This window comes from Nyctibius grandis, chromosome Z (assembly GCF_013368605.1).
Source record: "Nyctibius grandis isolate bNycGra1 chromosome Z, bNycGra1.pri, whole genome shotgun sequence".
NCBI lineage: Eukaryota > Metazoa > Chordata > Aves > Nyctibiiformes > Nyctibiidae > Nyctibius > Nyctibius grandis.
The window spans coordinates 45682305-45697685 of NC_090695.1; the positions used below are offsets into that span (position 1 = coordinate 45682305).

Consider the following 15381-nt stretch of genomic DNA (forward strand, 5'->3'; position numbering starts at 1 on the left):
CGCACGCCACCGCCTGGACGTGGCCGTTCAGTGCAGCCCCCCGCGCCCGGCCGGGGACTGGGCATCGACCCCCGGCCCGAGGCGGCCCGCGGGCGCTCACCTGTGGTACTGCGCCTGGAGGAACTGGAACTCCTCCTTGATGCGGTCCAGAGACTCCGGGATGGTGAATTTGAAAGGCTGGCCCGCAGCCTGGTGCGGGGTCTGGCGCAGCGGCCGCCGGCACGGGAGAGAGAGGCACGTTCAGACACAGCACAGCCGCCCCGCGGCGAGTGGGGGGGGCGGTGCTGCCCGCCGCGGCCGGGCCGGTGGGAAGCACGGAAGGAGGCGAGGAGGGAGAGCCCGGCCCGCCCCGCCCGCCACCGCCCCGGGGCGCTGCGCACTTGCTACCCACCTTCCCGTCCCTCATCTGCGGGGGGCAAGGCTAGTTCCGCTCGGGAAGCCGCTCCGGCCCCGACCCACCCGCTCCTGCCGCCACCGTCTACCCAAAAGAGGGGCGTTCCGGCTCCTCCCCGCCGACCCCCGCCGCGGGGGCACGGCCGGCCCCGGCCCGGTCGCCGCGCTAGGCGGGGAGGGGGATGCTGCCCGGCCCGGCGGCAACCGCCGCTGTCATTCCTAAGGCAAAGTTGCCCACAGAACAAAAGGGGCCGGGGGAGGGGAGGGGGCGCGTCTCCTTACCGGCCGCGCCGGCAGGCAGGATGCGCTGCTTCTCCCGGGAGGGGACAAACTTGGGAGGACGCCCGCCGCCCCCCAGCCGGGCGGGGGAGCCAGGGGTGCGCCCCGGCGGAGCAGCGCCGGCAGTGGGGCGCCGCCCGGACCGCCCGGACCGCCCAGCCCCTGCCCCGCGTCCCCACCCCCGCGGAGCGGCGGCCTGGGCCGTACTTACGGGGTGCCGACTCTGGGGGAACATGGCTCCGGCCGCGGCGGGGCTCCCTCGCAGCGAGCCCCCCGCTCTGCCCCGGCTTCACACCCGGGTCGCCGAGGGGGCAGGAGCGGCGAGATCCGACGGCCGCCTTCCCTCCGCCGCTGCGGGCAGGATCGGGGCGCGGCGCCGCTCAGTGCCCCCGGCGCGGGGACATCCTCCGGCCGCAGCGTCCTTTGTTGCAGTTGTTTCGGGGAGGGCTGGGGGTGCCGGGGCCGCGGACGGGCCGCGTTCGGGACGGTCACCACCGCTCCGCGCTCCTTCGGCGGCGCTGCGGCCGGCGGGCGGCGCCCACGGCGCCTGAGCGCGGCGGGACGGAACAGGACCTGACGGCGCGGGGGGCAGGGGCCGCGCCGCCGCGAGATTGAATAATCCCCCTCTCGGGCTCGCAAGCTGCCGATGCAATTGTAAGGCCGGAAAGCCCGGGCGGAGGCGACTCCTCTCCGCACTTCTGCCTCTTGCCCTGAGGGGAAAATCCAGCCGGAGGAAGCGGGACGCGGTGTCAGCGGCGGGATCGTCGCAAGCCTGAGGGACGAAAGAAAGTCTCCAGGGAGGCCCGCGCTGCTCCCGGGCGTCGGCGCAGGGGCCAGGTCATCGGCAAGACATGGAGCGATGAACAAGGGAGGAAGGAGAGAGGAGGAGGAAGGGGGCGGGGGTGGGCTCCGCACAGCCGGCCCCGATCGGAGCAGCTCCAGTAGCACATGCACGAAACGCAGGAGGGCAGAGAAGGGGGAACCACACAGGCAGCAGAGACGCTTCCGTTAGTTGCAGAGAGGTCCCTAGGACAAAAGAAAAATAAAACCCCTCAAAATGCCCGCTGGCCCGACTGGCCAAGCCGCCCGCCCCGTCGGGGGCGGAGAAAAAAAAAAAAAAAAAAAAAGGATAAAAGCGTCCGTGTCGGGGCTAAATCAGACGGGAAGCTCCTTCGTGCAACGGCACCGCAGCAGTCTCCTCCGGGCGGGCGCGTATCGGGGAGCGGCGAGTCTCATCAGAGCCCCGCGAGCGCAGCACATCGCGGCAGCAGCGGCAGCAGCAGCAGCATCATCATCATCCTCCTCCCCTCCTCCTCGCTGCCCCACCGCTCCTCGACGACCCGCGATAAAGTTCTCCCCGGCTGGAAAATCCGGACCCGAGCGGCCGGAAGCGCCACCGGCCCCCTTGCCCCTTCCCCTCCGCGCCGGCCAAGGAGAAGGGGGGAACCCGGCCGGCTCGGCGGGACGGAGCGGGACCCTGGCCGAGCAGGACACACCGCGCTCGCCCGCCCCGCTTACATTAGCACTCGGTTTCACACTCCGCCAGCTAACCAGCCGCCCGGCCCCGCCCATGCCACCGCCCGCAGGGGGGGACGCCGCCGCCCAATCGCCGTCCCCGACACCAACGTGGGGCCGTGATGCGCCCCGGTCCCGCCGACCAATGGCGAGAGCCCGAGTCCCGCCGCCTCTCAGCCTTTCGCTGGGAACCGTTTCTGGCGGAGCGGCAGGAGCGCTGCGAGCTGGCCAATAGGAGGGCGCGGAGCTCGCGGAGCAGAGGGGAGGAGGAGGGGAAGGTCGACGGGAAGGAGAGTGGAGGGGCTGAGCTGTCAATCAAAGTAACGTGGGGCTTGCGGGCGGGCGGGCGGACGTGGAGGGGCGGGGCGGGGCGGGGCTGCCGGCGGGTCAGGCGCGAGGCGCCTGCGTGTGTCCGCCGCCGGGGCGGGCGATCCGCGGCGGTGCGGTGCGGTGCGGGAGCGGCTGTGCGCCTTCAGCCCGCGGGAGGCTTCTTTTCACAGGGGCGCCATGGAGAGGGGCGGCTTACCCGCCGGTGGGGGAGCGTCTCTGTGCTTTGTGGGCATTATGGCGACGGGTGTTCAAGGTACCCAGGTCTGCATCCGCCATCTCTTGCAACCGGCGGCTGCGGCCGTGTGAAGGAGCGGGCCCCGCACTCAGGCCCGTGCCCCGCACTCAGGCCCGTGCCCATACGGAGTCGGTCCCAGAGCGCTCAGGGAAGAGGCTAAACTTCCCTGTCCCGAGAATCTGCTTTGTAACTCCGGCAGGCAAATACAGCACATTTCCTGGTCTTATTTGTATAATGATACCGGTGCGTGCTATAGCACGGGCTGACAGTGCTCTCAGCTATACAGAAAATACCATAAAGATGGATAAAACCTCACACTTGTTTGCATCACTCAAATACACCAACTGAAGTGTTCGTTAGAGTGATCCTCTGATCAGACGGAAGATGTCCTTTGGGTAAAATTGGCTTTTTTTTTATAAGGGGATGCTACAGGAAAGCTGCCAAGAACGTTGCTGTTGTAATGGTTTATGAGCCCACTTGAGGTAGGTGAGGGTCAAACAAATTCCACAGACTGTGTGTGTGACTACTGAGATGACAAATGGTGACACAGCTTGCGGGGGGAAGTAAACTTAAAAACATTACCCTCTATTAACAACCATCTTATTCATAGCAGAATTACATGATAAAGTGTGAAATACTGGTACCTTTGGGCTTAAAACAATGCCGTAAGACATATGCTGTTAGTACACCCGTATACTACCTAAAAAGGGGCCTTAAAATGTTGTATCACATAATTAAACACAGTAAGCATAATTTTATAGTTTGCATTTTCTTGCAATTCCCTATTAATGTTTACTCGATACACTTACTAAGAATTGTATTACAGTTTATCTTGTATTCTAAAGAAAGAGCAGTGTATGTTTTAAATTTGATACGAAGTTTGATATGTTGCAATATCAAGGTACAGCTTTACTCATTCAGAGTGCTAATTTCTGTGCTACATTATTCCCAGTTTTACCTAGAAATGACCAAAGGAAGAGAAAATGAAACTCCCTCAGTCTTCTGCAGTGAAGTTTGTACTTCATTCCGGGACTACAGAGTTTTGGCACTGAAAACAGATGCATGGTTGTCTCTGTGCATGTATGTGTGTGCATGTAATAGAGTCTGTACCTATACATATGTATGTGTGTGTTCATATTTATATAATATATACGTGCATACATCTTTGTGAATACATAAATAAATGTGGGGACTTTTAATGTTTTAAAGACTTGAGGCAAAATACCCTTGATAGTGACCTTTGATATATTGTGGTTCCCAGGATGGGAATGTAAACTTTTCTGGTGTTCCGCGTACGTAAGTAAAGCTGCAAATCTTGCATTCTATTCCCAGCTCTTCCCTTGTAGTCTTGGACAAGCCACCTCAGTGCTCTGTTCATGGCATTAGAAAGCTTAATTAATTAATGCTTATGAAGTACTTAGATCTTCGGATGAAAGATGCCATAAAAATGCAAGCTATTATTACATGCTTCGTGTTTCTACCTAGTACCTATGGAGCCTCTAATAACGTAACACTTACCTAACTTTACTTGTACTTTGCTTAACCTGCTGGCACAAGTTGTTAATGAGATATTAACAGATATGACATTAAAACAACACTATGTTTTGGGACATAAACAAAAGCTTTTTTTTTAATTTATTGCCTACATGAAAGTTGAAGTGTCTTGTAACCTTTATTTGTCATCACTAAAATGTCCGAGGCATGTTTTAACAGAAACAGAAAAGCTCTATTTTCCTGATTTTTTTTTAATAAGTGCTTTTAACCTACTTAAATTCTGGAATCAAACACTTAAGGGCACTTTGAATCTTCTCCATTGTAACTGAGATACAAGAGCTATAGAAGCAGTAGTAGAAACAAATGTGATTTTTATTCTTTTTTTTTCAAATGAGTGCCACTGACATTACATAGTATGAACAATAACCAACATGATCTGATATTTGACTAATTTATAGTGTATCATCACTGTCTGATTAAAGCACAAAAATTTCCTTTTTGTTAGATGGGTATAAATCTGGATTAATCCCAGAAAACTGAACAACCTCGTTCCATGTCAATACTCACTATTTACACCACTGAAAGACAGGCCAAAATATGGCTGTGTTGTAAAGAGCTGTATTCAACTCAAGGTAGTATTTTATACCACATTTTTATGCCACAATATTGTACATACTCTATTCTCAAACTGGATTAAAAATGTGTTTAAACCTTTGTCTCATGATTTAAAAATACAATAAAAAGAATGCCTTCAATATTAACCCCCCCAAACCATTCTGTTTAATCATGCATTTAACTCTGCTGTTTGAAATCAATTGTTTTTCACTGTTAAGCATTTTAATGTAGTGTTCCTACCTCGTATGGCAAAGGGCCTAATGCTGCGTTGACTGTATACTGAAAACTCACACTGGAAGCGGTTGGAGCTTTGAGCTGAAAAAAGCAGCATTGGGTCCAAAATGTAGTTTGAATATACTGAAAGGGTTTCAGATGTAGCATCTGTTCTTTAGGGAAATGACGTGTTGTATGAGGTTCTGTTTACCGTACTGTTTATATTTTTTTCTTTACTGTTAACAGTACTATTTGCAAGCAATATTTTTTAACTTCCCACAAACTGGCACATATAATAAAAATGTTGATGATGTTAATCAGTAGGAGTTTGCTGCAGGTGGGCGGGAAACAATTTAGCAAATTTGTGATTTATCCCAGTGTTCTACAACCTATGTAGTGAGAGCAAACCAGTGGAGGAAGCAATTATAGAATTCAATGGATTTTATGCTTTCAAAGTTTTAGATTGAGAGATCATTGATTTTCAACTGAAAGAGAAACAGAGAGTACATTTAAAAATTATGTATATGTGCATGGGGGAAGGGGGTTGATCTGTTTTCGTGGGGTTTTTTTTTCATGGCAGGATGGCACAGGTGGAATAGAGAAAAAAACTATCTGAGTCATACAGTTCATGTGGTATAGTAGTGATTACCTATACAGCTTCAAGAATAATAATTATTATGAGGGCATGCAAAACAATATCACTTTAAAAATATTTCTTTATTTATGAAGTGCAAATGGTGTGAGCAGGGTAAAGCAATTACATTTCTAATTATTCGATATCTTTTGGCTAATAGCCATTGCATATCCTCTTTGTAATTTGATTTCTTTTTAATTAGTAGCTTTCCTTGTAGGCAAAAATGTTCAAAAAGTTGCACTAGGTCATTTTACCATTGTGTCTGTATTCCCTTCCCCCATTCTTTCACTGTTAAAAATTCCCTGAGTTGAATTTAACAAAAAAGTCAGTAGCAGATCGTGCAGCAGTAAAACCTCAAATAAAATCAGATCCAAAGAATCCCTTGTGGTTTCACACAATATGGTAAAACTAGAGATTGCAGGAAACCAAAAAAATTAAACTGCAAACATCTGAAGAGAAATGACCAGGCTTTATGAAAATGACACATTGACTGGCCAGTGTGTTTTTTTATCGACAATTTCTTTATTGAGGCACAGATCAAAGAAACCTGCATATGTTTTCATTTTGTTCTAAGTCTAACTAGAAAATTACATCCAGATGTTTAATAGGCATTCTGTTGTTTTTTCTGCATTGATTAGATATGTTGCTACTGTTTGCTTACAAGTGTAGCCGGATCATTAGCTAATGCAAAGAAATGCTTGCAACGAGTTGCTAATTAGGTCTTTTGGAATCTCTCCATACTCAGGAACAATTTGTACAGTGGCCAGAAAAACTTGTGGTACTTGAGAAGTCGCTTTCCCTTCTGTGTCTGGGAAAAAACAGTCAGTTGCTTTCCCTAATCTTCTTTCGCCTACAGGGATTGCAGCTTGATCCCAATGGGTTGAAGTGCAAATAAATTAGGAAAAGACCACACATGCACACACGCGTGCGTGCACACTCACACACACACACACACCCCACACAAACCCCAATCTGCTCTTTCAGTCAAAAAGCAGTTGTACAGTCCTATAAAATGCTAAGCAAAATGCAGCGTTTAAAACTGAAATGTGTTAAATTTTCAACATTTATGTTATCAAATACACAGCATTTTTGAGCATACTTTAGAGACAGATGGGGAAGCTATTTATGATAAATGAGTGTACTTGAATTCATTACTGCGGTACTTATAATTAAAGTAGCTCTTTCACAACTTCACTACTTCTGCAGGGTACTTCAAGACAAAGCTTTGGGGAAGTGTATACATGGATGGCAGAGGGGTGAAAGAGGCGCAAAACTTTAATCTCCTGTGTTTTGTTAAGTCTGAAAAGGGGTCAGAGATATTACCTGTTTACAATATTGTCAGAGAAGTTGCTTTAGACTTCATGGCTCTGGCCTGATAACCTTCTAGGTGCAATGTCACCTTTCAAAAGATGCTTGACAATGTCAATGACCTTTCTAATAAAGACCACCTGCCAGTGTATCACACTTCAGTCTGTTGCAAAATGAGGTCTCCACCACAGGAGATGACAGCGAAGGAAGCAATGTGTGTTTGTTTTGTACAGTAAATGGGGACACATGCTCCTGGCAGCTCCCTGATCCTGTTGTCACACACATGACTAAGTTTACTCGTGGAAGTAGTCCCTTTGAAGTCAATGACAATACTTGTATGAAAAAGGATCTCTCTTTGTGTCAGACTTCACCAGGTCAGGGCCATGCATACAGAATGTGTAGGTTATGTGTGATGTACATATGCAAAACACATGTGTTTTTGCCAGTGAGGCTATGCAAGTGTAGAAGACTGGGGTTTATCCCCTTTATTTGGGGAGTTACCTAAAAGGGAAGGCTGTCACAGAAGTACAGTTAAGCGTTTCATTTAAGTGGACTAGTCGTGGTACACTATTTTTCCTTGACTTGCAAACTCATTAAACTTTTCCAGCCTGTTTTGTTTCACTATATATTGTCTTTTGACACAAATAGTAGATTTTTTTTTCCTAAGCTGTCAATAACATCTTAGAAAGAGTCTACAGATCACCAAAGATCCTAAGACAGAGAACTGCTAGAGAGAGTCCAGCGCAGAGCCGCGAAGATGATTAAGGGAGTGGAACATCTCGCTTATGAGGAGAGGCTGAGGGAGCTGGGTCTCTTTAGCTTAGAGAAGAGGAGACTGAGGGGTGACCTCATTAATGTTTATAAATATGGAAAGGGCAAGTGTCATGAGGATGGAGCCAGGCTCTTCTCAGTGACATCCATTGACAGGACAACGGGCAATGGGTGCAAGCTGGAACACAGGAGGTTCCACATAAATATGAGGAAAAACTTCTTTACAGTGAGGGTGACTGAACACTGGAACACAGGAGGTTCCACATAAATATGAGGAAAAACTTCTTTACGGTGAGGGTAACTGAACACTGGAACAGGCTGTCCAGAGAGGTTGTGGAGTCTGCTTCTCTGGAGGCATTCGAAACCTGCCTGGACGCGTTCCTGTGTGACATGATCTAGGTAATCCTGCTCCGGTAGGGGGATTGGACTAGATTATCTTTTGAGGTCCCTTCCAATCCCTAACATTCTGTGATTCTGTGATTCTGTGATTCTGTGATTCTGTAAGACTTAAAACCACAGGGGAAATAGCATTGAGATGAATGGTCTTGTGGAAATGTTGCTTCCACAACATTTGTTGAAATGAGTGAAGGAAGTTTCATCTTAGAAAGAAAGGGATTCTCTGAGAGGGAGAGATGGCTCCAAGTGCATTGGCATTTCAGGGTTAGGAACAGGAACTGCTTGCTGCTGCAAAGGTACATGAAGCCCTGTCCTCTGTCCTAATATCTGTTCTCCATATATGAAAGCAACACCCTTGAGGAATCTTTTAAGTAGGGATGTGATGCAGAATTATTGTGTGCAAAATCATGACTCTCTGTCAGCCAATAGGAATTAGGTTCAAGTGGAAGTTGGCTGGAGTTAGGCAGCTGTTTTTCTAACATTTCTGCTTCTCAATTCTTCGGAATTTGAGTTCTTGCCTACACTGAGGTTATAAACCCCATAGGAGCTGCTCTGATCCCAACTTTCTACTCCAGACCTCAGATTTCAGTCTGGTGGAGTCTAGATGAGAGCAGATTTTGCTGTCCTGCAGTCTCTTCATAATGCGGATGCTGTAATGCGCTGGCATGCTACGGCTGCAACATCTGCAGAGATGCTCTTCCAGCACTGGTGGCACGAATACACTAGGTCTATTTCAACTTCCCCCATGCCATAAAAGCTCTGGGCTTCCATGTTCCTGAGGGAATAGATTTACTAATATGTCTTTTAGGATCCAATGGGAAGTGGAGAGATTATGAGAAAGTAGTTGCTGGACAGGGATAGTGATGGGGAAGAGAAGTGGAGAGAGGCAAAGAAATTTTATGGGAAGGGAACATTTCAGTACTAATGTGATGCACTTCTTAACAAATGGAAATTTCCTTAGAAAAACACTGTTGAACTTCAGGCAAGACTGTAAACAGTTACAGTTGCTCACAGTATAAAAAGAAAATAATTAAATGTCTCAGTCATCCAGCACTGTCCACTTCTCTGTTTTTCTTCTCACTCTGAACTTACTGCCTTTCCACTACTTTCAATGCAAGTGTCTCAGTTTATATCCTGAAGGGCTAATATGTAATGAGAACTGTGATTATTAATAGAGCATATCCATTCTCCAAAATATGAAATCATAAATTCCATAGTTTGACATACACGTAGAACTATCACTAACACGTCATCTACTCAGCCCTCAAGTGAATGCTCAAATGAAGCGTCACATTAAAAAGACATGTCTTGCAACTATCGATCTTTTCTGATACAGTGGTATGCTTGTAATCAGTGGCATTACCTTGTATAAAGTTAGTATAAAGAACAGGAAAAACAGATGCACCTGGTGCAATTCCACTTATATGTTAGTGCCTCTAAAATACCAATAAACCTACCACAGAAAACCGTGTGTTATGATTACATAGTCAGTAGAGTAACCATGCACCAGTAATGCAAATATCTGAATATTTAGCAGTTAGAAAATGCAATGAAGAGTTAAGATTAATAGTGATTGTTGAGGAGAGAACAGCCAAAGTCACTGAAAGGACATTTTTCGTGAAAACGGGGGCCTAATGAGTACAGTGTAGATGGAATGTTGTATGCTGAATTGCTTGGATGGGGACGGGGTGGTTGTGTGTGGGTTTTTTCTTTTTTTTTTCCTTTTTGTGGTTTGCACAAGAATGATTTGCCATCTATCCACTGGAGCTCAAAAGCAATGAAAAGTATGCACATATCCATAATTTACCATTATAAATTCAACAATTATTAGTAAGATATTTTCTGTCCAGCCTCTCACATTTTCTGCTCTAGCTTTACTGTCTGTTAATGTGCTTATGCATACTCAGGTGCTCAGCTGTCTGAGTTAAGTAGCATCCATGCAGGAGAAAATCTGTATGTTACATGACCCCCGGGCATAGCTCTGGAGAATGTCTATGCCCTAAAACTGGCAGTAAGTCGTACTTTGGGAACAGACTGGATTACATAAGTGAAATCATTACGTCTTCATTAATTTTGCAATAAGTTTGCAAATCTCACCAGTGCAAACCATGAAAAGCAGGGAGTAAGCAGCACAAGGCATGCAGATGTGCATATACACCATTTAGCATAATTATACATTGGATTAAATGTTCTCATATTGCCCATATGGACAAATAACAGTTGTCAGTATTTTGCTTTTGAATTAAGGCCTTTCACTTAAATGAAAGAGATATATGATTAGTCTTCGGAAGGTGGTTCAATGCAAGAGCACTTTTACAAGTGCTCTTCACATCTGCAAGTGAGCTGTCCTTGAAAGACAAGAACAGTCTTTGGGGATTTGTAGAAAGCCACCGGTGATGTAGACCATTATTAATGAGGTCCTATGAAGTCAGGCACCTTTTCTGAAAACATTCTATTGCATCATAACATACCAACAATAGTTTACTTTTTTAAAATTTTTTCTTTTATTTTTCCTTTTTAATTTTTTTTTATTTTTTTTCTTTTTTTTTCCTTCCCCCACCCCAGTTTTGCTTTTAGCTCAACAAACCTGGGGGATATTTGTCTAACAAAAGGGAGAGGTGGATAAGCATTTAGGGATATTTTCCGTGGGCATTTTGCGTGGCAAATTGTGCAGTCTTGAGAACAATTCAGAATATGGCATTTAATTTTCAGGAGAAATGTACTACCTGCAGTGAAAGACAGTTACTGCAATGCAACTCTTCTCTAAAAGTGTGAGGGTGTTTCATTCATTTAATTAATCTGGTAAAGCTTTGTCCATGGTGTTTTTATTTACATCCGTTTCTTAGGAGCTTGATTTTGCCTGTGTTTCTTACATATTGTGGTATATCTGAATGTAGATAGACACCTGAACATCTATCACAATTTGCCATTTAAGTAAATAGATATTTTTATTTTGAAATCACATACTCTAGTTTGAATTAGAGGGTTATACAGTTTCTTTCTTACACTATTAATTCCACTGGAAAAAAAAGCAAATAAATGTGGGGAGAAAAAACAAATCACAAGCCGTTGTTGAACTTTAAGTCTGCCATAGGCTGAGATACTATGGAAAGAGAAAAGGCTGTGTTCTAAACCAGTTTTCTTTAAGTGGTTCACATAGGGCTCCTGCTGAACTGGCCAGATGGTGCAGACAAGGTCACACATGTTTTTACATCATTTTTGAATATTGGTTGGTTCTCTCCCTACTAGCCAGCCAAACCAGAAGACAAATTCTGAATCGTCAATTGAGCAAAACTCCCACAAGCAAATTGCGCAACAAAGCCTGGCATATTTTGCCCCTGAGTTTGAAAACAATAGGAACGGGAAGCATATTTCCTGACTTACTTCTATCCCAAGCTGTGAGACACCTCGCAGAAGGCCATAGGAGGGGAAGAGGTCATGTAAGGAAGAAGCACCAGGATGGTTGTCTTCTAATGGTTCCCCTTGAAAGTGGGTTGCCAGTTGCAGCACAGCCATAAACCCGGTATCCTTTTCTTTGCTCCACACGTTACACTTCCTTGTTTAATATAATAAATCAAGGTGATGTGTGTCCCTGTTGCCTGGGTCATAAAGCGTGAGAGGCTTTCAATGCGTACAGGGCTAACTATAGGAATATCAGCTGTGTGGGTATCATGCTCAACAAGTCTTATTCACTTCAGCTGGGACAGGATTTCAACCCAGGTACCTGACGTGTCTAGTAAAATATACTCAACATCCTAAGATATACTGAGTTTTCCTGCTTCAAATATGTGAGAAGAGGTAAAAGCAACCATCCAGAATCACCTATCTTAGCCTAATTGTCAAGCATACCTTTCTTCTCAATAAACCTGTGCAACTGCAGAAATGTCGCTGGGTGTAGTTTGTAGAATTTTACTGTAGGGAATGTTTGTTTGTCTTTGTCCACTCTTTCGTATTTTAAGGTCTTTCATAATTTTGCTGCCCTGCATGAATGCTGCCTTCTTTTGCCTGCAAAGGACATCTGAGACTTGTTATTCACTTGCACAGGGAAGTGCTAGAATATAGTTTATCTGGAATACAGTACTAGAAAATATTTTATCAGCAGCTGTTGAGTTCAGAAAAAAATATATCTTTCTCTAGATAGCCTTCTATCACTTACTTTTGTATTTTATTCTTTTTTATTCCACAAAATTTTTAACTTCTAATGGGAATGTAGTGGAATTTAAAAATAGAAATCTTCAAGTCAATCAGCTTATTATGTTGGCAGTCCCCTAAAACATTGTTATATATATGCAAGAAGTTAAAACTGCAGTAAATCTCCAGTAAAAAGCGAAGAACACATTTATCTGGATAATAAGTATTTGAAAAGCGTGAGACAGTGGAAAATAAAATTTAATTTATTTTTAAGTGCTACTTTAGATATTTGCTTTGCTGGATTATTATTTTTTTCACTGAAAACATTTGAGAAACCATTACATGAAGTCTTGGGCCTAGTTAGATATTTTCTTAATGAGTGGAAGACTATTACAAAAAAGCTAGACTACTAGCATCTGGCCCAAGCCAGAAAGATTATTCTTTTGTAGAAGATAGACTGTATTGCCTTAAGCCTCTGATTGAACTCAGTTTTCTGTTTAGTATGTGACTATTAGTTGCCCACTCGTGAATGAGATGTATCACTTTTAAAGAATTACTTGAATGAAAAAGTGGGTGTTACGCTTTCCCAAATTTTCTGGAAAAATCACAATTTTTTAATCATCCTGTACAGATAAAATCATAGCAAAAATGTATAAATGTTGTTCGCATCTTTCTCTTATATCAGCTAAGAAGAAAGGAAAACTCAGAGGTACTATTTAGGGCACTAAGTGTGGTATATACTAAATGATCGATATCATGCAAAAGCTTGCACAATAAAGGTTGTAATTTTGTGTTTCTCGATTGTTTTGGAGAAAAGATAAGTTCATCAGTGAATTGGAAAGTTATTTATACATACATACATATATATCGGTAATATACATACATGTACACGCATATATATAGATATACAATAGCATGAGGTAACAACTGATCCATTCAATTCACAGGCAGGGTATTCAGTGAACCCGAAGAACTGGGAAAGGAGAACCTGATCCAGAGGTGTAAACCTTTCAGTTCATGCCATGATTAACTGAAAGTCAAACCAAAGCAACCTCACTTTTTTTTTTTCCTATCCCTGTTCCAAATGATTATTCAAAATGAATACAGAATGCTTAAACATGTGCCAGGGAATGCTGTTTTATTCTGCTTTCACTATTTTATGCCCTCTGTTCCTCAGTATAAATGGCAAACTGCAACTAGCACCTGAGAAATTTTTAAAACACACTGGAAGTGTTGGAGTGGTGTTGATAAATGCAAACAGCCTGCCTGAAGGAATACCACCTTCATTTAGATCATCTGTTTTCAAATGTGCGTATCTGTGAAAACAGACATATTAATGTAGCTTTTATCACCAAATCAGTACTTGGAGAATAATTTAAATGAAATCATAAATATTTGTTGATAGCTTAAGAAGAAAAAAAGCTCCTTAAGATAATTCGGTAATTAAGAGTCTGAAAGACCTTAACTTTTTATCATATGATAAAAAATTACAAAACATTCTTCTTGCAGTGTAAAAGTTCCTGTTTCTTTTTTTTATCCAACGTTTTATACAAAAATAAGAAAAAGTATATTTCTCCCTTTTCAGTAAAGAATCTGATTTTATTAAACACAAACTCAGCTGTAAAAGTGCCACCATATTAACTAATTCAAAGTTGTACATTAGGTTATTTTGTTTTATTGTTGCACTTTCTTTTTAAGCCAGGCTGTCCTTTTCTGGGACAATACGCTTCATTCAGATGAGATTTAACATTCACATTTTTAAATATGAGAATGTGTTCTTCAACTTCTTCTCTCCCTCCCTCCATATGCTCACGTGCACACACACACATGCATTCGTACGTTCACACAAGCAAATACAATGCTAATAAAAAGATGTTTCATGATTGTGGAGATGGAAAGCCACTGGGATTTGTGATCAATGTATGCAGAATAGAAGAAATTATGAAAAGTATTTGATTGTGTACTGCTGGAAAGGGTATTCTAGCTGGCATATATGCTTGGTCCTTTAGCTTATTAGAAGGAGGATGACATGACATTTTACATTTATAGATAGAAAGCAAACAAGCTGTGAACTTCTACTCATCCTTGAGTCTGGTTAAAGGAGAGCATGAAAATAGATATACCTTTCATCTGCATATGAAAGGTAAACTGTGAGACCATATAGCTTATGTATGGTTCACATTGGGTCCGGTAGGCAAGAGCAAACTGACTGTCTTCTGTACTCAGTACCAAACTGAGATTATAGTATAGTGAAGAATGACGTATTAGAGCTCATATGGGATGGTGATATGTCTACATTTCCTCAGTTAATTTGATATTGTTTTTAGAATACATGATGCTTTTTCAGAGATTACACTTTTTCTGTTCCACACACCGTTCCCTCATTTCCCATTTGCATTACTCATACTGCCTACTGGTGAGATGAGAAAGAGAGGTATCTTGCAAAGCTGCAGAGCATTATGACAGGACGTGCTCAAAAGTTACATCTTGCTCTCCAGCTGCTCTACAACAAAATGGAAGAGTTAGTGGTTTATTAAGGGAATCCAGCAACTTCCACTGTGGATTACTCCTCTGGTTTTATGAAAGAACACTAGAGCCAGTCAATTCAGAGATTCCTGCGGTACTTCATATATATAGTCATGTTGGTTTGGTTCCACAAAAGCACCACTAGGTGGTTCGTTTTTTTTTTTTTAATGTGCCAAATAACACCCCCAGGTTTCAGAGTAAAAGCCGCAATTATGAAACCCTGTTTTATCCAGTCTTGTAATTCCAGATTGGAAAAATGTTTGGCTTGATGTCTAACCCATTTACTTTAAAGGAAAGTGAGAATGTTTCTGTGAAGCAAGAAAAAAATTAGTCAATTTTTTTTTGTTATACAAAAATATTCTAATTCAAAATTTTATTTTGAATCTGTCAGTCTAGATCAAAGTCTGTTGTTGTGTTAACACTTAAAACTTATCTTGCACTTAAATCTCTTGAATATTCATGTGCCAGAGGTATTTAAGAAAGAGGATTTGGTCAAGTGGAGTTATTAATCATTTTGGCAAGTAGGTTGAGCCCAGTCATT

The 15381-nt window shown here is 43.8% G+C and overlaps 1 protein-coding gene across 3 annotated transcripts in view; it reads right to left on the reverse strand.

The window, feature by feature from the left end:
* The window catches only part of LOC137675816 (transducin-like enhancer protein 1), a 78167-nt gene extending 76927 nt beyond the window's left edge, over positions 1–1240 (reverse strand). For all 3 annotated transcript variants that reach the window (XM_068422041.1, XM_068422040.1, XM_068422038.1), the window contains exons 1-2: positions 884–1240; positions 101–201 (exon numbers count right to left, since the gene is read on the reverse strand). In XM_068422041.1, coding sequence (XP_068278142.1) covers positions 101–201; positions 884–907 — 125 coding nt within the window. In that variant the 5' untranslated portion in view covers positions 908–1240. The remainder of the gene's footprint in view (positions 1–100; positions 202–883) is intronic.
* Between the last annotated feature and the right edge of the window lie 14141 nt (positions 1241–15381).